Genomic DNA, 26,087 nt, shown 5'->3' with positions numbered 1-26,087 from the left:
ATTTTGTGTGTGTTGCTGAATTTATTACAGGCTACATTTTTAGTCTTACCTGTCAGTTTACAGTTATCAGAAACAAACTCTTGATTGCCATATTGCCTGCCTTTTTTCCTTTACTCTTTCCACATGGCCTACACAGATCCAGAAGTGTCTGTTTTTCCTTGATCGAGAGAATACCTAGAGTGTTTAAATCATGGATGGACATTACATGTAATTCCATGTGTTTGCAATATGCCCCGAGACAAGTGCCAGCAACCTGCAAACGAATGTCCTTTTAATAGCCTGATGCATGGGAAATGTTTGAAAGCAGTCCTTCCTCTCCTGTGATTGTTTGGCATGACATCCAACTTCCACATTTCCCCCCAGAACTCCAGAAGACATACGTTTTGTGTCAAATTTCAAATCACCACACTGTGTTCTTGACTGCACTGAGCCAGTTCATACCAATGGGATGGACCTGTAGCAGGAAATGCTGGTACCTCTTGAGTGTGCGTATGTGTGTGTGTGCGTGTGCATTTGTGTGTGTGTATAGTAAGTACCACATGTGTGTGTGTGTGTGTGTGTGTGTGTGTGTGTGTGTCAGCTGGATGAGTCCAAATGAAGTTGTTATCCTGAGGGGAACATACCTCCTTCATTATCAGCTAGACACATTTTATTTACTTAATTTGACTCTTAGGCTGTCATCCTTTATTTGTGAGATTGCCCTATGTGTGTGTTTGTGTGTGTGCCTGGCCATATATAGTCATTGTGTGTAAAGTTTGTAGTGGAATTATGGGCTAGTAAGGGGCTAGGAAGCTATAAACACTGTTTAGGGAGGGGACTTGACCTGGTGTTTACGAATGTTTCTTCTTTCACACTGGATTTAACACAGTCATTAGCATCACACAAATGTTTGAAGTATTACTGTATGGGTGTGGTTGTTCAAGAAAAGAGTCTCCTTTTCCTTTAGTGAGAGAGTACAGTGTAGTTGAGAGATGATCATACATCATCAGAAAATACGGGGGTTGAGTAAATTGAGCATGAAGAGAATAACAAAATTCTTCTGATACCACACATATCCTTATATATATATATCTTCACAAAACAAAATATTGTTACCTCTTCTTCTCTTCTCTGACTAAATGTAAGATCCAGTCAGGGATTTTTTTCTCTGCACTATTGACACTTTGCTTGCAACGCTGTCTTCTGGAGATTAACTTTATATAATGCTAATTTGCAAAGAAATGGAATTAAAAAAAAAACTAATTTGCATTTGATGCATGTATCTGCAAAGTTGCTAACTGTATGAACCAGCTTCCAAACTTAGCATTATCGTGATGTAGACTTTGCATTTCTTCACCATAATCTGTTCCTCATCTAGTTTGTCTCTAACATGGTATCTTTGCTTTAGTTTTCTATTATAGTTTAAATCATTATTTTGGATAATTTAGATTTTTTTTCTTTCTTCTCTTTTAAAACATTCCCCTGAATGTGTGAGTTTGCCTACTTAACTGAAGTAATGCCAGCCAGTGTTCATACTCAAGTACCAGGGACATTAATCTCACTGTGTCAAGGGCCCACATATATTACTGTAAACTCCAGAAAATGTTGCTTGCGTAAGAGTTTGGCATGTTTCTCTTCTGGCCACTTGTGAATCCTCTTTAATTCTTCTTTTTTTCACTTGGAGCATATGGCTGGTTGGATTGTGTTGGACCTTGTCAGAGGCCATCTATCACTCCATGGTGTCCTGCTGAGTTGGAGATTCACAGCGCAGCTCTCAGCCCTCAAAATGAGAAAACAAGAGCGAGAGGGAACAAAGTTAGAATAAGAAAGAGGCGGGAAGGGAAAGGGGGATGGAAGGAGTGAAAAATTAAATAACGCAACAGACAGATGGGGAAAATGATGAATAAAACATTTTCTTCATATGAGACCAACAAAGAGTGTTTTCAGTATTTCTCTGAACCAATTTTTTTAGCATCCCAGCGAGCTCTGGCAGTATAGACCCGTCGACCCAGCCGACACCTCTGGTGTAAAACTGTGCCTTCAAGGTTGAGATAACCTGTGCTCAGGGTTCAGTAGCTTCCCACTTGTTAGACTCCCCAGCAGCCTTAGAGCACAAATAACATCTTCAGAGCTCTCTTAAGAAAACATCTTTAATAAAAAGGGTGTTTCCAAAGACCTTTCACAAGCCACTAACTTCGAAACTTGCGTCAATTTCGAGTTACCTCTGACACTTACAGATTGAAAACAGAACAGTGCATGTTTCAGATTATTTCTGTGGCATTAAAATGTGCATATTTCTAAACGGACTATACTTTTAGTGTTTCCGGTGTATTTATATTTCAATAGATGAGAAATAATTCTCAGTCACATTTATATCAAATATACTATCAGATTTTGTCTATAAAACTGTATTAAACAAGTTTCACATTGTTCACTATGTTAAATGGACAAAGGTAAAAAAACACAATAATTGAGAAAACGTGTCCGTCCTTGTTGAAGGCTTGAGAAAGACTAAAGCTCTACCTGCTCCAGAGGCGTCACTCCTGGCTATGACTGACCTCTGACCCTCACATGAAACAAGAACATGTATGTGCCTCAGAGGGATCTGTGAGGAAGCTACTTTCTAATTATTCTGTGTGTAAGATATGTGTATGAAGAGCTCTGAAAACATCTGTCTGTCGTTCGTTAAAAACAAATGAAAGTAAAAAATGGTTAATTGAAATTCATGAGCATGCAATACATTACTTACCAAGAGACTTTTTTGTCCTCTTGTATCTGCTGTGTCACCCCAGGGTCTTGCAATATCCCAAAATAAGTACCAGTATTGATAGAGATGGTAAATTCAGACAGAATATTGATGAGGTGAGCATGGATGAGTGGCCTCAATTATGCCTTAGTAACTTAGCCAACTGCATATAAGGTACAAGAACATTTTTCCACCACTATAGCTAGCATTATTCTATGTTGGCACTGGTTGATCCAGTAAAGCACTGAAATGGTTCAGTGTTAACAACTGAGTAAAGGTGCCTATATTTAGTAAATGTTGCTCATAATGAAGTGCTTCTGCATTTCATTGCTTCTGCTTTTGCTTCTGCTTCGAAAAGATCATGATTGTTATGCATTATTCAGTTTGACAAAATTATTCCTGCGCATGCAACATGAATATGCAACATCATGCACAACTGAAGAGGAAGAACATCGCTAACTTGTGAGAAAAGCTGTAAACGTGTCTCAAAGAATGCAAAGGGTGGAGACACTAAGTTATTAAGTAGTAGTAGTTACTAATTATCTGTAGGCCTTATCAGCAGGTATTCAGCTCAAGAATGATATTCCTGGCTCACCCCCAACATCAAATCTGATGCCTTTGTATAAAAATCCAGGCTTGACCATGATACCCTGTTTCCTTTTAGAAACTTCAAACCTACAGGTGCCCATCTACCATCCAAAACAATAATTCAGTGCAGACCTTGTCAAAAAAACAGCAAAATAACAAACATCCCCATATCCTAACAACATAATCCAGAGTTCCAAGAAACAGCTGAAATGTAAAACTGACTTCATAGCGAAATTTTCTCCTTGAATGTTTTTACATTTCTGTTTGTTGTGAAAGATACTGTTTACTGAACAGCTTTAGGTAGTAATGGATTACAGTGTGGCTTTTTGTTTACACTTCTTTTCAGTTGAAAAAATGTTGTAAACGGAATTGAAAGAAGCATGATCGGCTGTGTATTTTTTGGTCAGAAGGAGCTTTGAATAAGTCTTTAAGTCAGAACACGCATCTCTGCCAGAGCCTGGATAGTTGTTTGTAAATCTTAAAAAGTATGCTAGAAACTTGGACACACACATATGGAGGCCAGTTTAGGCTTGGCTGTTGGGATGGTAACCTTCTTTTACTGAGACCAACAACATATAGCGGTTTGGCTACATCTTAAGATCAGTCACCTCCAAAGAGTTTATTGGCTCATTAGAGGGGTAATGGAAGCTTAATGTTAGATGTGTGATCAAATTGTTTTCTTTCCCATTTGCCAAAGTCTCTCTTTGTTTCTGTTTTTGTTAATTGGCCTAAGTATCCAGTAATTGGTGCTTTGGGATTTTATTTGGAGGTTTTATTAGATGCCGGGTGATGTATTGTTACAAAATGACAGAGAAAATATGTAAACTATTTTATGGGCTTTCATCACTTAAGCAGTGCAACACATTTAAAACATTTTTAATTTATGTCTGTACTATAACTAAATTTATACAGCTGTTTGTGTGTTGTAAAGAAGGAAAAAAGAAAGAAAGGCATGGAAAAAAGAAAAAAATGGACTAAACTCATGACGGGTCTAATAGGTAGAGGCACTACACCTCTTACAGCTCATTGCACTCCAAGCCCTTTTTATTCCGAAGCTATCTGATTCTAAAGGAGCTCTGGTCTGTGAGACACAGCCCCATGTTATTGAAGGAATTTTATGAGTCCATAAGTGTGTAATGAAATTTGCCTCGGTTAGAGGAGTGAAGCACGGAAAGGAAAAATGGAATTGAATTTTCGGTGGTATTTTCCTCAGACCTGCATTCCCTTAGGGAGTGTACAGGACTGCTTGCAGCGGCCCAGGCAAAAAGAGGCCAAGTGAACCCTTTCCCTCAGGTTTTGAACCTCTGCTGTGAATGACAGGAGCCGACACCTCTAATCAAGAGCAGATGTTTGGCTGGCTTGGGTTGGCTTGGTCCGTCCCCTGGCAGAGTAGGAAACCCGGGGTCTGATATTCAGCCAGCATGCCCCACTCACAATGCTAATAGCCGGGCTCTACGTCACTCGTTCTCTCCCAGTGAACTCCACTGCCTTCAAAATCCTCCACTGTAGGTCAAGAAAAGACACGGGAAGAGGTTCAGGCCAAAGAAAACTCCTACACGTTCACACCAACATTAGCATCTCAACACTAAAGTGATGCTGCTGTTGATTCTGTGGTCATGTCGGACAACTGATATCTCCTGCTTTAGTTTTTTTATTTTTTATTTTTTTACACAGATTCACCATTATTTTCTTTTTTTCTTGTTGTTACCTACTGTTATATACCTATAAGGTATAATTCAACCCAGAGATTCTAAAAAAGAGAGAAGATTTGCACCAGGCACATAGGCATAAATTGCCATTCATCATCCTCATTATATACATTTATCATATTACATTTTACAAGTTATACATTGGAAAGTAAGAGTGAGTCAAAATAAGTTCAACTATTCTGTAATAGCATAACTAGTGAATGCTCTTAGACTGACATTTGTCAAGGGTGAACTTAGTAGTAAGTTAGAGCTGCCTAATCCCTCGTCTTCATACATATTTATTTAAGAAATGGTAGTAAAACTAAAAACAAAAAGCAACATTATTATAAAAATATCAAATAGTCTGCTGGATTCTAATGATTAAGATGTTTTATTTGTTGTAAACAAATGAAATACAGCTGTCTCCTGTGTTCAAGAGTAGACATTGACAATATTACAGGAAATCTTTCCCTTTCATCTTCTAAAACCTCTCCTTATCTTCTTATCCCCCCCTATGTGAAATATTTTTGAAATCCTCCATATGTAACCTAAACATCTTACTCTCACCAGATGTGAACCAGTTTCTCTGCACTGACTGAGAAAGAATCTTATTCTGTACTCGTACGTACATAGTCCTGGTGTCACCTCCTTGCTAAATCTCCATGTTAGGCTTCTAGCCTTTGGATGTTGCTTGTGTCATAAAGCTAATTATTACCAGCTCCATTCTTCACACATTAAACACATTTTAACATAGACTTTCTTGTTATTTCAGCAATCAATTTTGTATCATATCACCACAAACATAATGAGGAGATGTTTGAAATATGAAATGCATCCCACCACCCTCGGTGCAGATTGGTCCAATGTAAAGAGGTACAGAACCACCATAATAATAAAACACAATTTTTATTCCTAGTAATGCCTCTGTCACTTCTGCCTCACAGTGGTTAACTACTCTATGGCAGAGACGTGTGTAACCTAACAAAAAAGTACTACATTGCTTTACTTGGATTGGGTTCTCGTGAGTACATTACTGTCTAAATTGTGCAAATCAAATCAATGAAACAAATAAATACTGAAAGTGTTTATTCAGATGTATGAGCTAGCAGTAACGATTTGACAGATCAGTGTATTTTTTTTAGGTTTCTGACAGTGGGTGTAAATGAAATGATATTTATTTGTACAACTGAAAATCTGTGTGTGATTGATTTCAGACCTTTTAGCATACAATATGGTTTTTGCATCAATTGAAAGCGCCACCACAAGTGTTAAAGCAGAATGTCAGTTTTCCAAACCTCAAACATCTACAGCAGACTAATTGACAAAAGCATAATAAAAAAAGCCAATTCAAAATCTCACATGCGTGCAAACTTCTTCCAACACATCTTATTGAAGACGGAAAGCAAAATGGTGAAAAAAATGTTTTTAAATGTAAACAATGCAGATTTTAGTGCTCAACAGACGGGATTAGCAAAATCTTAACAAGAGCACATGACTTATTAAAGAACAGTTTTGAGACTTTGGGAGATTTTTGTCATGGTGAATGCTTGGAAAAAGTCCATAAACCATCCACAAACATCTGGCAGGAAAATCCATCACAGTGCTGGGACCAAGTCCCAGCTTTGTCATAACGGGTTTCTGTAGAAACTCAAATGGGACTTAAAAGTTAAGAGTTATGGAAAGAGAGACTGTCCGCCTGGCTGAGGCAGGTGCCCCCTGTAGTGATTGTCCTACACTGACCAGCTTCTTTTTACATGAGCTGCATTGTTGTAGGGCCACATCATCATTTTACCACACTGGTCATGAAGTATGAGTATTATTTAAATTGAAAGTTCCCCGATTTAATGCCTTGAAAAATGTTATTTCATCATCCTAAAACTGTGCTAAATTAGCGGCTTTGCATTAATAGTTTTTACAAGGATTTATTACACACATATGCATTAAAAATATAAATTACAAATGAGTTATATATTAAGAAAATTAAATATGGAAAACTGGATGTGCATTTTTTTCCCCCTTGGCTTATACTCAAGCATTTGGTCACATTTGCACAGGTATTATCTGAGAATAATTATGAAATTATTACATAAATTTATAAAATATTATTCCATCATTCATTTAATTATATATAATTAGGTGTATTATCAGTCATTATATTTAAATGACAAAATAACAAATAGCTTACGTAGTCGTTGTGATCAATACACTACTTAAAAACATTTCGTAACCTTTCCCAGAATCTGATATTATAAATGTATAATTACCTATAAAACTGTTGTAATGTAAGCTGGTGATTCTGTAACTGTTTAATCTGGCTCTGCTCGTTCAGCGGAAGACAGAACCTCCCGTTTAACTGAAGCATAAGTAATGTGTGTGGATATAGTTTGAGAGTGGAAGATGATTGCTGTGATTATGGTGATTATTCTAGCAGTGAGAGGGAGTCTGGGATACGGTGTGTTTGCTTTGCTGCCCTGCTTGGGTTCTGGTCTTCATAACCCTCATCCATCACACGGCCTGGGATCAAAGATGGCCTTCTTGAGCTGGGAATATAGCAGATGTCCTAAATATCCGACAACAAATGTTTTAGTTGCCCTTGGTTTGCCAGGCTTGCTATTTGATGATGAATTTCAGGGTGTTAAAAAGGCATTTGCTAAGAACCTGAAAATGTTCCTTCCACGGATGAGTGATCAGTGATCTGCACTGTGTTTGCACCCTAAGCAGGTGTTTCGTGGGAAGGGCTGCAGACATTGTTTTAACTCCGAACTCTTTGATGGTTCAGGGGCAGTAAAGCCCTGGGCTAGTCTCCCTCTTGTTTCACTCTATTTGCCTGCAGGAGTCTTGTTTCTCTGCAATTACAGAACAATCAGAGCTCAATTACAGCATCAGCAGAGGTGTGTGACGAAATGGCTAACTGGATAAGAGGTGGAAGCTTTACAACCACCCTCTTTGGAGGTGACACTGTTACTAATCTCTGGTTGTAAAAATGTCAGGTGTGGCTCTCACACCCTTATCTTTAATGACTCTACCTAAAAAAAGCAATGTTAATGTCTGGCACAGTATTCATATTTTATGTGTTCAAAGAGATGCTCTGAACACAGAACTGCTAAAAATATACTGTTCTCCATTTGCTGTGCTTCAGGCAGTTTTTGTTTTATATGGCCCACAATATATTTCCTTTTAAAGACATTGAAAACCTTCTCTTCACCTCAGATTTAGCCTTTAATGTCCAACTGAAATGGAAATGCTTGTTTTTAGTTCTATTTTATAACTACAAGTCCTGTGCTCTCATTTAAAAAAAAAATAGAAAAACACTATATTAAAAAATATATATGTTTAGGTTTCCTGATCTGTAAGTACATGAACTTGTGTATATCATTATTTTTCTGTCTAGGAAGACAGATGAATTCTTTGCATATAGCATATCAAATTGTCATCATTCAGTAATTGGCTGAGTGTGACATGACAAAAAAGAGCCACATACTTACACTACAAGCAAGAACCCACATTAGGTTCGTAGCACCTAGTCTCCTTCTCTTCTTGTCTGGTTTTGAAACAATGGCTTGCTACCAAAAATTAATCCACCAGGGAAGATTGCACTGCTATTATCATTTTGATATTTAGATATTTAGTCAACACTGAAAAGCAAAAAAGCTAAAAATTTAAAACCTGAATTAAGTGATGGTTTGTGTTTTATGTCGAGTGTAAACACAACTTTGATAACACCTTGTGATGTTAAAGTTGTCATGGCTAAGGTGTTAGCAAACATGGAGCAACATTAACATCAATCTGGAATCGATCCAAATTATCCACTATGTTTGCCAGCTAGTCATTAATTTATGTTGTTTGGAGCAGGTAGTGTACAGTGGGTTTTTAGAGTTTATTGCTGACAACAGCTGCCTCCTGTGGCTGAGTGAACCAAAGGACTAAAAACCAGAACCAAGTGCCGAAAGATGATATAAGGCTTTATATAGCAGAGGGGAACTGCATGGTTTGTGATAATTCCCTGTGGGTTCATTCTTATGAGCGATCTCTTGTTGATATAACATTTTGATTCATGCAGCTTTTAGATTGTTCACTTTAAATGGTAAATGGTGTGTAGACCTTATTCTTCAACACCACTGCTAACAAAATTCTGTCTGTACTTGGCTTGTAATCTACAGTTACACAAGTTTGTTTACATTTTGTCTCAGCGCCCCTGCCAGCTCAGCTGTCAATCAAACATGTACACTGGACCGCCCACTCAGAGGCTTGAATGCCAAAGGAACATTTCTAATGTATCTCAAAATGCTTCCCTTCAATAATAAGGGTGGACTTTTGTGATTTCACTTTGGCTTTTTAAAAGGTAAGCCATCTGAATGGTAGAATAGACTGCACTGTGCAAAAAAAGCTGTAGGTACATGTGGCCATCTGATAATTAGAGATTTGTTTTCCTTAGACAGAGATGAAGCTTCAGTTAGATTCACGAGTTACTAAACTCCTAAACTAAACTAAAGCCTGTCAGTTTACAATAACAGGATGATTCATAAACAGTTTTGGCTCATGGTAGGGGCTGTTAAATTCTTTCTCCTTTTGGTTGTGTTATGGTGTTATGGTTTGTAGGTAGCTTCACAATGCAAACAAACAGACGGTGATGTTTCTCTCCTGGGAAAAAAATACTTCCACACACCTTGTTTCTTTACAAGCCAAACACAGTGAGGTCATTAGTCTCTAAAAGCGTACTTTTCCCATTAGGGAGTGATAGACAGCAGCCATTGCCAAACAGATGTGAAAACCACTCACACCCCATACGCATTTCCCTCACACCCTGTTCCCCTAACAAGTGGTTGGAGTTACATGGCCCAAAGCCAGTGAGAGACAGTTGATGTCATTTTGTCCAGTTCTCTGTCCACTGCTCTGTCTAAGATTTGTTGTCTACTGCAGCCTGTTGCCTAGGCTGGAACACTCATATGCTTACACACACACAGTGCCGCAGAGGGTGGATGTACTTTACATCGAGAACAGTGTATGTTAACATACCACTCATCTTACTCACCAGCTCTGTCGACTTGCTCTGCATCTCCTTACACTGGGTACACAGAAGAGGGCCACACGCAACTCTAGTCACAGCAAATTCACAGATTGAGGTAATCTCTCACTCACACTCTTGTTTCCACAAACACGCGCATGCACACACACATCGGTCCCCCTCTACTAACAGAATTGAAAACAGGTGCCCACCACATATCTTGCATTCTTCCAAAATACAAAAGTGGTTTGACCTGAATGGTTTCACTGGAGTGAAGCTACCCTGTATGAAAGAAGAGTCCATGTGGAGATGTGTGTGTGTTTGTGTGTGTGTGTGTGTGTAAACATGGAGGCGTTAGGTTCTGTGCAACACGCTGGTGGAGCAGCACAGACTCGCGCTATATTGGAACCACATTTCTCCCTCTGCGCAACCCTAACATGTAGTGTCAAGTTAACGTCAGGATAAGTCGCAGATTCACCATGCGAACATAGCAAACCACCGCATTTAATAGCTTTCGATACAGCGACCGTAACAGTATACTGGTCTGGCTTTGACCGATATGGATGAATGATCAAACTGCATCGATAGCTGTTCTTAAACTTTTGACTATCGTTTTCAAAAACTGTGAATTGGAAGCGTCAGTCTTGAGATGACCTTGCTTCAGTCACAGTGTCTTTTTCTGCAGCCACAGAGGAACTGGTTAGTTGAGGAACTGGTCCAATGAGAAACAGAAGGCAGAGAGTTGCTACACGAATCAGTGGCGCTGGTGGAGAAAAGAGATTGAAGCCATGATGGAGGAGCTGATGATAAATGTGCCTCCCTTGGGTTTTCCTGGATATTTTAGCAGTTTACTTAAAGATTTTTCATGACTGGTCACGCTGTTTGTCTGCGACTGCATGTGGTGTGTGTTAAGTATAAATGTCAAATTACTTTTCAATCCATCTGGTAAAACCTTAAATACTGTCATCCGCAATGTCCCCATGTTAAGAACAATTTGATGGATGCACAGTCTGAGGGTAGCCTTTCCACAAGTGTGTGTGCGTGTGTGTGCATGCATTTGTTTCACTGCACATTTCAAGCCAATGTAATGTGTGTTGTTTCAGCTGACAGAGAAAATAACAAGCATCCATGCTCTTACATATGGGAACAGTGTAATGAACATGATGTTCATTTCATGCACATGCCTTCTTGTTTGAGAATCAGTGCTTTTAATCCATCAAGAAGAAAATTGTTATCAAAAATTCAAGGTCATTTAGTGGTTCCATAGGTTGGTATTTTGAGGTATGTTTTGGGATCATGTTCATGAGGGGTGTGGACACTTAACCATGCATTTTTAAGAGCGCTGGAAGTTTGTGCAACATGTGTATCTTTAGATATGGAAAAACACATTGTATCCATAAACAGGAAAAAAGGCTCAGAATTAATTTCTCTAAACAGCCTTCTCCCCTGTCTGCACATGTCTCTTGAGGATTCGGTTTTGATTTGGCTTTTAAAGCAAGCCAGAACTCAGCTCAAGTCTCATTGTGTGTGTTTGTGTGTGTCTGTGTGTGTGTGTGTGTGTGTGTGTCTGTGTGTGCTTGTATGTTCCAGACTGACTTTGATAGGACTAAACATCCAATTTGACATTTGCTGTGGCAGTAAGCTGCGTCTGGCAGTAAGTCACTATATTTCTGTATAGAATGAAACCAGAGACAGAATTTTTTTTTTGCTGTGCTCCGTATTTTCTCTCTCATGGCTAAAATTATGGGGACATGTTAGTAGACTGATGCAGTTTGTTGCCAGGTCCCTAGCCTTGTCTGTTAAACTCCCTGCATTTTTGTTGCTATTTTTATTACTGGATGATTCATAACACAGCAATAGACATGAAAGGCACCGTTCTGTAGTTTTTTGTCTGTAATAATTTTAAAATGTTTCTTCCTCTTCTGTTTGTCCAACCTGCTTTTCGTAACTTCATTAAGTGAAGCCGTTTGTCAATCTGAAGACTTTTCAACGGTCCCCAGAGCAGGTCTCTGTCATAACAAGTAACAGCATTATGCATTTCCTTATTTAGTGAAGATAAATGATATAATGAAAGTGATTATTGTAGCTTCAAAGTAAAACATATCATGATTTAATGTAAAAATACAACTGTCTTGTCAGCTGACAGTAACTCACCAAAGGTGCAGAAAAGTGTTATTTCATTGGAAACTTCAGATGGGTGTCTGGTTCATGTGGGTGGTATATAAACCAGCAAACACTGTTTGTGTGAGTGCATCCAGGCCCAGTGTACATAGACCTGTGTGTAATATGCAGAGCTGCAGAAATGAGGCATAGCACTGACTGATGCTGCTGGGCCGCTCTGCTTCACAGAACTGGCTTTTCTATCAGATAGACAGCTTGACAATATCCAGACCCCACTCTTTCCGCTACACACAAAGGCACGCCAACACACAGGCACATAACACACACATGCGTGCACACGCAGCTTTCTGGGTCTGTTCCGCTCGTTTCTGGCTGGACTGTTTGTAAGATGAAAGAGAAGTTTGTAACTGAGTGAGTACAGTAAAGTCTGACCTCTTAGATAGGCCTTTGTTGTGTTATGTGTTACTGAGAATTATGAGTCTCATTTTGAACCATATTACAACATAAGAAACTGTCATTCTTAAAAACAGCAAACTGAATAATGATGGTGAATCAAAGACATTATTCACTGTCATTAGTATACGCACAGTTTGCTACTTGTTTGACACTTCTAACAGAAGTAACTGCAATTTCATGTTAGCTTGATTGATTGTCTGTCTGTTTGTTAAACAGTAGATCATCTGGATTGTTCCCATTTGGGAGAGGTATTCTCCAAAAACAATGCGTGCTGCTATTCTAACCTAAATTCACCATTTATCTCCATTTTATATTGAATCGTGCTACATTTCTCCTCTTCAGCATTACACAGATGTGATACTGAGCTGTAAGAAGGCACACACACAGACACACATACGGTATGTGTCTTGGTAATGTCATTACTTTCGTCTGACTGAGATCACAGATTTGTAGCTTCAGGGCTTTTTAGTGTCTGTATTAGAGCTCTTTCATGTTTGGCCTTAGTGATCTGTAGATTTCCTGACACCAGGAGGATGGATCTACCCAGCATCCTTTTCTCTTTGGAAGAAAGCATATGATGCCCTGCTCTTGTAGGGCTATAAACGAGAGCTCGGTTATGTTGGCCGGTAATGTTATACTTCCTCCTGCGGCTAGTAGCTGTTGTTGGTTTGTGCAACCGAAGCAGAAACTGTAGTAACTGCTCACCAGCAGGCTAACTGAGGATTAACCACCATTCAAATGAGAGAGAGTTCTCAGGGAATTGTGCTATTGTTTTTCTTGTTTAACCAGATTATAAGAAAGTCATGGCTAACTGTAGCTTAGCTAAAATATGTACCAGCTCCTCTTAATAATAGGTAAATACCCAATTATAATGGTGGACTACTACGGGCTACAACTGATCATTACTTTCATTTCATCAAGTTATCTGCAGATAATTTGTTTTCGATCAGTTGTTTAATTATTTTAACTAAAAAATCCTATCACAACTTCGCAGCGGCCAAAGTGACATGTTTAAATGTCTTGTCTGACCAGAAGTCCATAAAAGAAATTCTATTTATTGTTGTAAATTGAATACTTCTATGTGAGAAGCTGAAACCAGAGAACGTGTATGATTTATTTTGATTTAATAATAACTGAAAATGATGATCGTTTCTGCTTCTTCTACTACATATAACAACATGTATTGTATTGTAACATGTATTTTAAAGCTGTTAATTTAATTGATATTAACATATCAATTAAATTATTTACCTTCCGATCCACTTCCTCCCTACATGCACTCATAGGAGTGCTGGAAGAATATAAATATTTAAGGAAACAAAACGTGTTATTGTGAGGATTTTGTCCGAAGTTTGAAAGTATTTAAGCAACAACTAAAACAGGAGTGTAAAATATTAAACTCTCTGCATTACAAAACATTTAGTTTTCTCACTTTACCATTGGACATACCTTTAAATTACAAAGCCATGAGTTTATTTGCGGCTGGTTAAATAGAATCAACAGAATCAAAATCCCAGGAGCAAAACTGACACATAAACACATAGACATTTATTTGATCGTACATGCGGCTCTTAGGCCTGCCAGCAGAGAAACTATATTTTTAGCAGCATGATGCATCTCATGATGCCTTTATGATGTGTGTGCAGGGCTGCTAGCTGTGTCTTGAAGCAGGGCTGGTCGCCTGCTGCTCAGATCTCAGGTGAGGAAAGGCCTGGAATCACTCATCCTGGCAGCCACATCTGGCGCTACTTTCTCTGTCCTGTTGCTCTCAACTCTGCTCCTGAAAACAGACACCACTCTGGTTTAACCACAGAGGGAAGAAGTTATGATAATAGCAGTTATGATAATAACGTTATTGGTGGTTATTAATGAGATGGAGAACAGACAGTTTACTCAGGAGAAATACACTCCATAAGAGCACTGTATGTAATAAAACCATTGTTACTGCTAGCATTTCTTTTGTTTTTAGGCTTTGTCCTGCCGTTGCTGGAGAGCGAATTAATGCCAGGTGCAACAAGCAATCTTTCTGTTCTCTCTGTTTGCTCTGTGGATTATACATAACCACTGCTCTACTGGAAATAAAGGCTTACACTAAATGCTGAAGAAAACACATTTTAGCTCAAGCGTGACTTCATTAGCATTGTTCGGTGTTCAAATGTATTCTGACTCTGACTTAAGGCCAGACATTTGTATCTCTCACATCCATTTATTAAATATTAGAATATTAGACAATCTCACACCTTTTGCATGCTCATAACTGCTCAACAAGTTTGAAGAATAACCTCACATGCACCCTGTACTGCTCTGCTTTTGTCTCCATTCCACATTGGACGGAGCAATCGGTTGTCAAGCTCAGCTGGTGCCAAACCCACAGTTGAGGGCAAATTCTAGCCAGATCCAGAGAGGCACACAGTCTTCATCTGTTTCCTGTTGAACCTAGGAAATAAGGGTCAGAGTTCAGGGCAATATTTACGTTAATGGAATGACTCCAAACAGATAAAATTTCAAAACAAAAGCCTGAGGTATCCAGGAGCCGCCTGCAGTCGCACATTAGAATATAAACAAACACTTTTGGCACACTCACCATATGCCAACATCTGTTGTAGGCACTCATCCTTTACTGCCCAGTAAGAATAATGTGTTTTGATGGAGACAGCAGACATAAACGTGAGTGAGCAGTCAGCTGCAGAAGAACAGAACGATTCTGTGCTCACTGCTTTGAGGAGCGCATCACCACAGGAGTCCATGATGGGAAAATCAGTCTGTCTAGTTTCTCACTGTATGTTTTTGAAGACAAGACTCTGCCATCATGTGTACAAATAGACGCGTATGCGCAAACACAAAGTTCCGTACCTGGCACACAACAACTGATTACATATTAAACCCCGTGGCAGCTTACAGTGTATCCAAATACAGTACACGCTAACATTTTCATAAACATAACTATGCAGAAATGTAATCTCGTGTTTCTATCTGTATATGTTACAATTTACTGAGGTTTAAGAATTTAGAAGAAGCCACCGTTTTTTTAAGAGTCACATGGGAAAGAGCTTGATTGTTTAAATGGACAAACCCAATGTTTTCCCAATAACATTTTCTTTTTCATTTTGTGACTTTTGTACTCTTTCTCAGCATTGAGCACTTGTATAGTGCATTATAAAACAATATACCCCATTTTGTATGTTAGTTAGTAGAACAATAGATGGGGATCCCTACCGTACATGGACATGAGAATCAATAAATCAACAAGTTCCACATGGTCTCCATCATTTTCACATCATGTCATGGGATTCCAGGTGTGTAAAAAGAATCAAAGTTACAACTGCTTTGTGGGTTTCTCCCAGCCAGGTCTTTAGACAAACTGTACAACTTTGCCGACTGTGCTGGTCTGCATCTGATCCTGGGGCTGAACGCGCTGCATAGAAACCCAGACAACTCCTGGAACACCTCCTCCACGCTGAGCCTCCTGAAGTACGGCGCTGGCAAGAAGTACAACATTTCCTGGGAGCTGGGCAATGGTCCGTATAGCTACACACCACATACTGCCTACTAATTAACGCCATAAGCTACAGTCTGTAGTATGTTTGTGCTTTTACTCAGCTACTGTACTTAAGTATGCTGATATTGGTGGACAGTTTTGAAGTACCTCAACTTTACTTGATGGAACTGTCTCACCACACTAAAAGTAGAATAATTTCAATAATATTTGCTAAGACTTAGTCCTAGAACAAATCAAGAAATACTTCGACACAGTTTTAAAGATTCTTGCATAGAAAAATTAAGAATTATCAAGCTACAAGCAGAGACCACAGTCTTAGATCGGCTGTTTTAGTCTTAACTTAACCAAACTGAATGTCAACACTAAACTAACATCATCTCTAAACCCTTTTCCAACACTACACAACAACCTTTTCTAACTTAACCATTTCTAAAACTGGTGAAGTGGTTGGTCTCTGTTCCTGCAGACCAGCAAACCTTTACTATCAGAAACACTTGGTACTTTGTACTTGTACATGCCACCTCTAATACATAATGAACTGCATTTCAGTGAAGGACTTTCACTTTTTGATTAGTCCAAGAAAATATGTTTGTTTATTGTCCAAAATTCAAGTGTTGTTCTCCATTAAAACTATGCTATGAGAATGCAGTTAAACTTTTGTTTCATTCATTTAAAATTTACTGGTGTAACAGCTTTGATAGACATTATTGAAAGACTAAGCAGTTTAAGGGTTAAGGCAAGTGTTCCTTCAGGGATGAAAGGAACTGCTAGTCCTCATGTCATCCTAACCATCTGTGTTCCTGGGGAGCTGCAGTGCACACAGAGCTCTGTGTTTCCCTGCTGCACATCACTTCATATTTTCATTTCAATTTTTTTCTCTAATAAAGCTCACAATAGAAACTTTTATTCTAGCCTAAGCCTAAAAGTACCATGCAAAATCTGCTGATTGGTCCATGTGAAAAATTTTGTGAGGACTCGAACTGTAGCAGACGTTCGCTTTTCAAGTAAATCACCCAGACAGTGCAGACACAGAGCACATTTGTAGATGTGGAATGAAAAGGTGTTCCTTTTGAAAATGGATAATAATATACCCGTTATAGTTTTGAGGACTGTAGCACACACACAGCTACATGTGCACACAAACAGCTCAAACACAACCTGGTACAGATATAATCACAAGGCTCTTCAGTAGTGTAGTAAAACAGCAGTGGATCTGCAAAAGTTTAGTTTTCCTCCTTTTAGGGAAACTAACTCCTTCACGCTCTTTGTTTTACTGATTCTTCAAGGCCACCCTGAGTGCTTGGACCATTCCCCTGACACTGAGTCCATCCGTCTGTATTACTGCGAATTGCCCAATTATCCCTTTTTCTACTGGCTGTTAGATACTCTCTAGGAGAGCAAGATCGGACTACAACAACAACAAATATTCTCTGCCACCTCCCCACTGTTGCTTTTATAAACTCTATCTCTCTGGCTCAGTGTACTGCATCTCCTCTTTCCAGAGCCTAATGCCTACCGCAGCATGGTGGGTCGCGCGGTCAACAGCACCCAGTTAGCTCAGGACTACACCAAGCTGCGGACCCTGCTCCAGTCTGTACGCTATTACCACCGAGCTCAGCTCTACGGCCCCAATGCAGGACGACCCCGAAAGAACGCCATCCTGCTGCTGGATGGGTAAGTCAGCAAGTAAAACATTGATTGGACAGGCTATCCAGCTGGGAAAAGGGGAAAGGTAGTGGAAAGTATGCTGCAGGTTTGGGTCTTTTACTGAGCTTTACTGTGTTTAATGCACACACAGTGTTTATGGATTTCCACTCTGCAGGTTTCAGGGTCTCAGCTCCAGTTATACCGTGTCAGCCTAAATAAAGTGTCATCTGATTGATAACGTGACTGCACAACGTCCCACCTGCTGGTTTTACCCAGAAGGTCCACCAGCTTCAGTTTGACTCTGATGGCTTATCTAACAGCCCTCTCTCAACTACAGCCTGTGCCCTCCTGAAACTGTACATACGTTTTCAGATTAACCAGATTAATCTACTCAGATCAATATGAATACCAACTTGAAGAGAGGTTAAACTGACTTTCTGTACTGATTCTGTAACAACTTTGACAAAGTTGCATTACTGGCACATGGTAATGTAGTTGCGATTAGGGAATTTGTTGTTCTTGCTTTGAAAGGATTTGAGATCCAAGTCTCCTGCCAAGTCTCCTGCCAATATAAACTGCATTCACAAACTATGTTTTTTGGAAAATAAAACACAAAAGGAAACAATACACAAACATTGGCAACATAAAACGATTATATGAGTTATCTAGACAGTTTCTTATGCCAGATTTACTCACAAACCCATGGACACACCAACAAAATGACTTAATTGATAGTTTATAACATCATAATTATGTATCTTCGACAAAAAGCTGACTCATTTTGTAATTTCTTCACTTCAAGAAAGTTTAAAGTCTGTGTAAGTATATTCTCCAAACATGACCAGTGGCTGTCTGAATGGTATTGACTCAGATCCTTTGGAAAATGGTTAACAGCTCAAACTATTAAAGCCATTGTTACGATCCTAAAAAAAACAACTTAAGCTCTTCTGCCTTGAAGTTTAGGTTAACGTGTGAGTCACAAAATGAACTCTGAATGCAAATGCGTTCTCAAAAAATGTGTATCCCTGGTGCATTGAAAATAAAATGTCATATAACATGTGAAATACAAAACTCATAAATGTTTAAAACGCGAGACAGTCAAATACTGATAGACGATCAACAGTAGAGAGACAGTCTACCAAATGTCATTTGACTTTTGGCTGCATCTCTATGTAACTCAAACGCTAATTCTACCCTGATCATATTAACTCTAAACAAGAATGTAGGTATGCAGGCTACTTTTGGGTGTTACTGACTGTCTTAGTTTGTTGAAACTCCTTTTAGACAAAAAAAACCCCTTTCTCAGTTCTATTGACCAAATAGATGACACCATCCCTCAAACATATTCATCATTTCCAAAACAAAGTTAGGCCTTTCTGAGCTTTTCTGTCTGTTGAAATAGAAACAAACTTGACCAAAATGGATGCATCAGTGGCCCTGTACAACAAACACAGACTGAAAATCAAACATAGATGGATATACACAACTCTGTCAGTGTGTTGGACGATCCAAATAAAGCATGACCTTTATGGAGAGATGTTTTCTTTTTCCTAAATAAGAAAATACGTAGGATAAACCTTGAATTTAGATAAAATAATACATAATTAACTCTACCCAATACTCCACCCAATATAGCATTTATAAGCAGTATTTAAACATTTAATGGATGGATTATAACACACTAGTTGTAAGCAGATATACGCGTTTATTAACTCCCACTGTGGGCACCCATAAGTGGAGGCTGGTGTATAAAAAATAACACAGACTATATAGTAAAATGCAGTTGTAATATTATAAAATATGTGGAGGAGAAGTTTAATTGTTGATAAATATTCTACATTAATAAACACTTAATAATGCCCTTATATCTGCACACACAGTACATTATAGTATGTTGAATAAATGTATAAATGTTGTACCATTACAAAACAAGGATATTTAAAGATTAAAAACCTCATTCAGATGTTCAGTGTGTAATATATGGTAAATGCAATCGGAAAATATTCAACCCCCTTACCTCAAAATACATTATAGTGATGTAGATGAAAGATAATGACAATAAATGACAAAAAAAACTCAGCAAAAAATACTTATTGATGAATATTTGAGTTATTTTGACAACAGAAGTTGACTTAACTTTGAAGTTCAAATGACCGATGTAACTATTAATCTATTATTCTACTATTATTATTCAAGCCCCAGCTTCAGTACTTTGTGGTGCATCTTTAGCTTTTATAACTTCTAACAAACGTTTTTGGTAAGTGCTGACGAGCGTCTTACACCTCTCGATCGGAATTTTACAGCCTCTAGCTCAGTGATGTTTGATGGCTGCTTTCTTTAAATCCTACCAAAGATTTTCAGTCGGATGTAAATCTGGTGACTGAGAAGGACACTCCTCGACGTCCCTGGATCTTTTTCTCAACCAAGCTTTGGTTGACTTGGAGGTGTGCTTGGGTTCATTGTCATGCTAGAAAGTCCAATGATCACCAAGGTTTTATTTTTCAACAGAAGGCATCACGGTCCTCTTTAAAATGCCCTGGTATTTCTGGGAATCCATGATGCCAGGTACAGGATCGCGATTGCCAGTTCCTGACACTGAAAAACAGCCCCACATTATCAATGACCCACCTCCATGCTTGACTGTGGGGATGGCATTCTTCTGGTCATAAGCCTGGCTTTTTGAATGCCAGACATACCGCTGGTCCATATGTCCAAACAACTCCAGTTTGGTTTCATCAGTCCAGTGCACATCTTGCCACTGAAGCACATGTACTAGACATCATCAGGTCATCCTGTAGAGGTGTCTTGCAGTCACACGGGGGTTTCTCTTAGTTGTTCTGACTAAGGTGCTAAGGGCCCTTGATGAAATGGCCAGGCAAGTTTGTAGCTGTTCCATAGGTTTTAAACTTCCTTATAATGCTCCCAATGCTGTCTCTTAGAATTTCTTTAGAAATCATCTTAAACCCAAGGCCCTTCAAGTGAGTTGAAATAATCTCCTCTCTCAGCTTTTGTGGAAGCTCCATTATCTTTCCCATGATTGCAACTCACCATGAACACCTTCATGAGTGGGGTTTATATGCATCACAGCTGAAGCAAATGCAGGATCATTATAGATTTCCCAAAGACTTAATTATGTTTCAACTCCATTTTAGACCATAAAAGCTGTCAGACAGCTTTAAGAACAGCAATATTATATAGGGAGTTAACAATTGTGACATGGCTATCTTAACAAAATATACTGTTACACACAGATACTACATCATGCATATTCTGCGTTGATTTTATGTTTCACTCAACTCAGAAAGTCATCCAATGCAGTCTTTCTCTGAAAAATCTTTAATTGATAAATCCTTAAAATCGTGGGAGGGTTGAATATTTCTGATTGCAACTTTACATGACAATATTGATACTGTTGTGTCACAGCAAGGTCCAATAGAGTTTGGACTTTGCCACGAACCTCTTGCTGTTCTGGGTGACTGAAAGAAAGCTGTTATCAGTGCACTATTAGTCTGACTCCAGAGATTTAGGAGAGTTTTTTTTTACACAGATAAAAAGACAATTAGAAGTGATGAAGGTGGAATATATAGCTCTGGCTTTGTTAAATAACGAAATGTGTGCTAAAATTGTGTGCACGTATGCAAGTCCATGTGCAGATACTGGAACAGTTTAATGTCGCAATGTCCCACACACATTCTGACAGGTAGTTGGAAGATAGAGGAGAAAGACTAATTTGATATGTGTCTCCCTCCTCTCTGTACTTGAGCTACTTACATCAGTGAAACCATTAGGAACTGCTGTTTATCTCACTGAGTACTGACAGTTCCAATGTGCTCATAAATAAAAAGGTGTGTGTTTGTGTGCACCAGCGTGTGTATGTGTACCGTACAGTTCAGACTGATGGATGAGTGGTGGAAAGGGAGGATGTAGAAGATGGGTGGTGAGAAGAGGAGGAGGAGTGAGAGGACAAAGAGGAGAGAGCTGGAGTATCCACAGGTCACGGGTGACACATTTAATGACGGGGTGATTCTTGTGTGTTTGACACTGTTACGAGGGGGTGGCTCTTGTGTTTGACAGCCCAACTACTCTGCTGCTCTCAGGAAATAAGATGTATTAGACACTGGGCTGCTCAACAGTTCAAATATCAGAGCTGGACAGACTAAACAAGCCAGAGCGGTGAAAGTTTAGAGACACACATTTGTGCATGTCTGACACGCTGTTACCCCCAAATATGGAGTGATATGGGTCAGGTAGACTAGGAAACACACACACACACACACACACACACAGATGAATAAACTTTGGAGGAGGAAGGCAGACAGCAGGAGGGACTGTGTAAGCGTTGAGTTTGTATTTGTGTACAGGATGTGTCATTAAAAGGTAGACTAAGTTCACAACACTACTCTGTGTGCTTAAGGGATGTTTGGAGTTTTATTTAACTAACTGAAAGCAATCATTTCAACCAAATATCATATCAAGTTATTGTGCCTTTGGAAAACACAAGGTCATTGTGTGTTTTTCTCCACATCGACTAGATAGATTTTGCACTTCCTGGTTCATCATGAACCTACCATAGTTAAAATGTTTTGTGCAATTGATGGTTAAAATTGACATTTTGGGTGAATTCACCTTGCTTTTACTTTCTAAATAATTTAGGGTAAGCAAGAATATGTTGACAACCTGTATTAACTCCCTGTGTACCAGCCTGCCCTAAAGGTGCTTGCAATATTTCCACATCCCCAGGTCTTGGCAGTTAAGTCGGTGGGTAAAATGTTATCATAATATTAACGGCCACAACTGAAAATAAGACCCAGGCTGAATTAGTCTTCGTGTTTGAATAAAAAGTGTCAGTCAGGTAAAGATAACTCTGTTTTTGTGACTTTCAGGTTCATGAAGAATGCTGGCTCTGTTGTAGATGCAGTTACGTGGCAACAGTAGGTATTTTACCCTTTTTTTCTATTTTATTATTTTGTCCATGGAAAGCCCCAACAGTACACTACTCCATTAACTAGCCTTAAATCTAACAGCACGTACCATGTTGTGTTTTATACCATTTTCACCACATTGTATATATGCAGTAGCCAGTAGGAACTGTTATTAACACTGTTACTGAGAGAGACTGATGCATAATGTGGAGAACCGTGTTTATCCTTTAAATGGAACAACAGGAAAAGGAGCCTGAGAGAAAGATTGTGTGTGTGTGTGTGTGTGTGTGTGTGTGTGTGTGTGTGTGTGTGTGTGTGTGTGTGTGTGTGTTAAATTAGTAACACCTGCCATCTATTGCACATCCTGCAGGAATGTACACAGAGATATCAGTGGTTTGATCTTTTCCCCCCATGTTTTATCTGTATCTCTATACACACATGTAAAATGTGTACAAAAAGACACATGCACTGTAAGCTCAGACAAGCCCAATGTGGCTGAGTGAGTGGTCATTAAGGTGAAGGTCAGGTCTAATTAGGAGAAATTAGATGAAACGGAAGGAGGCAGGGCTGTCAGTAAGTCTTAGGAAAACACCACCCACACTGTTAAAATCAAACCATATGCTCTGGCTCATTCCCTCTGTCAATTAGCCCGTTTTACACTAGAGGTCCAGATTCCAGTCTAACCAGACTGCGTGACAGAAACTCTGACCTCTACAAAAGAAGCCAAACTAATAAAACTGGAGACCACTCATTAACACGTCTACAACACAGGTTTTACTCCACTGCAGCTGGCTTGAGTTGTTTTGAATCAAGCTTAGTAGGTAGGAAATGCAGAATTCGTTATAGACTAGTTTGAAAAGCGTATGGAGTTGTTAGAGAGTATGTCTGCCTGTGGCTTATGGTCAGAAGGGTTCTGTTGGAGCTTGCGGTGATGAAACGTGTTGGTTATGTCGTGAAATATTTGTGTATCTCCAGATCACGAAACATTGATATGTGGTTTGCATTCTGTTATGACATTTGTTCCACAACACTGTAGTTTCACGTCTGCTGCATCTTGTCTCAGTTACTGCTTATCCATTTTTGGATTCACCAACAAAACATGTTCAGTATCTCTAGTCATTCTCTCTTAATCTTTCTGTCGGCCTGTCTGTCTGTCTGCCTCTTCTCTCTCTTTCCATCTTTTTGCAATATTAGGTTTTCTTTCACTTTATCTAGAGTGCGTCCATTTTTCCAAGGTGCTTGCCTGGATGTCTGGATACACAGCTGTTTTTCTGTATCTTTTCAGGGCATTTTAATCCTAACCCAGATATGTTTTATGAAAGTAAAAGGCTCAGTTCACCCAAATGATGAAAAAACATTTACTCACTTACCTCTAGTGGTATATATCCACACAGACTCCTTTGTTTTTATTTGCTTTGGTTTTGAGATACGTTGCTGAGATTTCTGCCTCCTAGCCAATACAAGGGAGAATTTCATTTATGGTGCTCACACCACATGAAAAAAAAATCAATCAGGACATCTCGCGCCAGAAACTTGTCTCCCCATTACCCTGGATAATCCACAGAACACACAGTTGACAGTTTTCATAGAGACCGTTTGTTCAGTAGAAAGTAGCTCTTGTGAAAACTGTTCACAGTGAGTTCTATGAATTATCAGGACATTGTTTCTGGAGAGCATGTCGGTCCAACTCTTTGGTCCAGGCTGAAACTATTTGATAGATTGCCATGAAACTTTTCAGACATTTATGGGTCCCAGAGGATGAATCCTAACCACTTTATTGGTAAGGATTCATCCCTTGACTTCTCTTCTATAGCACCACCATGAGTTTGACATTTGAGATTTTAAATTAAAAGGCCCAACAGTTACTGGATGGATTTGGTACAGACATTCATGTCCTCAAGATGCATGGTCATAACTTTGGCTTACATTTTATCTATAACATCACAAGATCCATCCATCCATTGCCAACCGCCTGTCCTGCATACAGGGTCGCAGGGTAAAAACGAAAGGCAGGGTACACCCTGGACACATCGCCAGTCCATTGCAGGACCATCACAAGATCTAAATGTTATTTTGTCCAATGACAGCTGTTGGCTGCTTTGTGTTTATTGCTATTTAGCAAATGCTAGCAGGCTAACATTCTGAACTAAAAAGGTGAAGTGCAGAACATCAGTATGCTAGAATTGTCCATATGAGCATATTAGCAAGTTGGCGTTAGCATTTAGCTCAAAGCACTAATGTGCCTAACCACAGCAGCCTCACAGAGCCGCAGCATGGCTGTAGACTCTTGTTTCAGGAGCTGTGAGCAACACATAATTTCATATAAGGATATCTCAAACATGGGCAAATAAAACTAGAATCATCTGTGTGATTGGATTCCATTAAAAGTAAGTAAGAAAGAAGGTTTTTGTAATTTAGGTGAACAGTCTTTCATCTAAGACCTAATTATAACACCCATACCCTCTAACCTTAACTGTAGTGAACATGTTCTGCCTTACCTAACGGGCTGCTTCTTGGTGAGAGAATTAAGCCAGTCAAAAGTTTGACCAGACGGCTGCCAGTTCTAGCTGTGAAAATCAGAGCAAGGAAAGTGAGACAAATTTACGATTTGCTGTTTGGATGCCCCTGAGCAACACACTTAATGTGCGCCCTAATTGCTCCTACAGCAGGTAATGGTGGTGTTTTCATCAGAGTGCAAGCCAAACCCCCCTGCTAAACTTGTTTTACTAATAAAATGATGAAGGTTCACTTTAATGACCCTTGCTTTTGAAAATGAGTACTAAACACTGTGGAATCAGAAGCATTTTACTTTTTTACTTTGTTCAGAAACACATCAGTTTTACTCTTTGTAGTTACAGGCTCACATTTTAATCCGGCCAGGAAGACACATCCTACCTACCTACATCGTTCTTGTTCCTGACAGTGGTACTGCATGCCAGAGAGCATGGTGTGATGGTTATTTATAGCTGAGCGGAGAAAAAAGAGATGTTAAAGATTTGTGATCTCCTCCTTTCTGGTCTGAAAATCACAGAGGAACTGTAAATTTACTTATAGCATTCCTGAGGGAAACCACATATCCTACAACTGTTATGTAATGATTGATCTGATAATGACCTGCTGGTCCACATCAAGGAAAACATCCTCTTCTTACTTTGCTACCCCATTGCTCACCAGATGGCCATTCCTTGAGACTTGACAACTATTTGAAGTTATTACAAGTAAACTGTTTGTTGTAGACTATACTCCACTACAGCAGAAGCAAGTTTTACTAGTCAAACAATTAATAGCAACCTGTCCTATAAAAACCTAACCCAACATTAATGTGAAAGGAACCATTACTCTTCAGTACTTTTGATATTGGTATAATTTAACAGTAAATAAATAAAACATTTTAAATGTAGGTTTTTCCCTTTTTGCTCTTCCACCACTGCTTATA

General features: G+C 39.0%; 1 protein-coding gene across 6 annotated transcripts in view; it reads left to right on the top strand.

The window, feature by feature from the left end:
* The window catches only part of hpse2 (heparanase 2), a 57,302-nt gene that overhangs the window by 15,506 nt on the left and 15,709 nt on the right, over positions 1–26,087 (top strand). For all 6 annotated transcript variants that reach the window (XM_038737976.1, XM_038737979.1, XM_038737980.1 and 3 more), the window contains exons 4-6: positions 15,928–16,101; positions 17,585–17,756; positions 22,613–22,660. In XM_038737976.1, coding sequence (XP_038593904.1) covers positions 15,928–16,101; positions 17,585–17,756; positions 22,613–22,660 — 394 coding nt within the window. The remainder of the gene's footprint in view (positions 1–15,927; positions 16,102–17,584; positions 17,757–22,612; positions 22,661–26,087) is intronic.

Source organism: Micropterus salmoides, unplaced genomic scaffold, assembly GCF_014851395.1.
Source record: "Micropterus salmoides isolate LMB-PRFRI ecotype aquatic unplaced genomic scaffold, ASM1485139v1 Ms_hic_scaffold_22, whole genome shotgun sequence".
In the NCBI taxonomy this organism is placed as follows: domain Eukaryota; kingdom Metazoa; phylum Chordata; class Actinopteri; order Centrarchiformes; family Centrarchidae; genus Micropterus; species Micropterus salmoides.
This window is presented reverse-complemented; position numbering and strand designations above follow the sequence as displayed.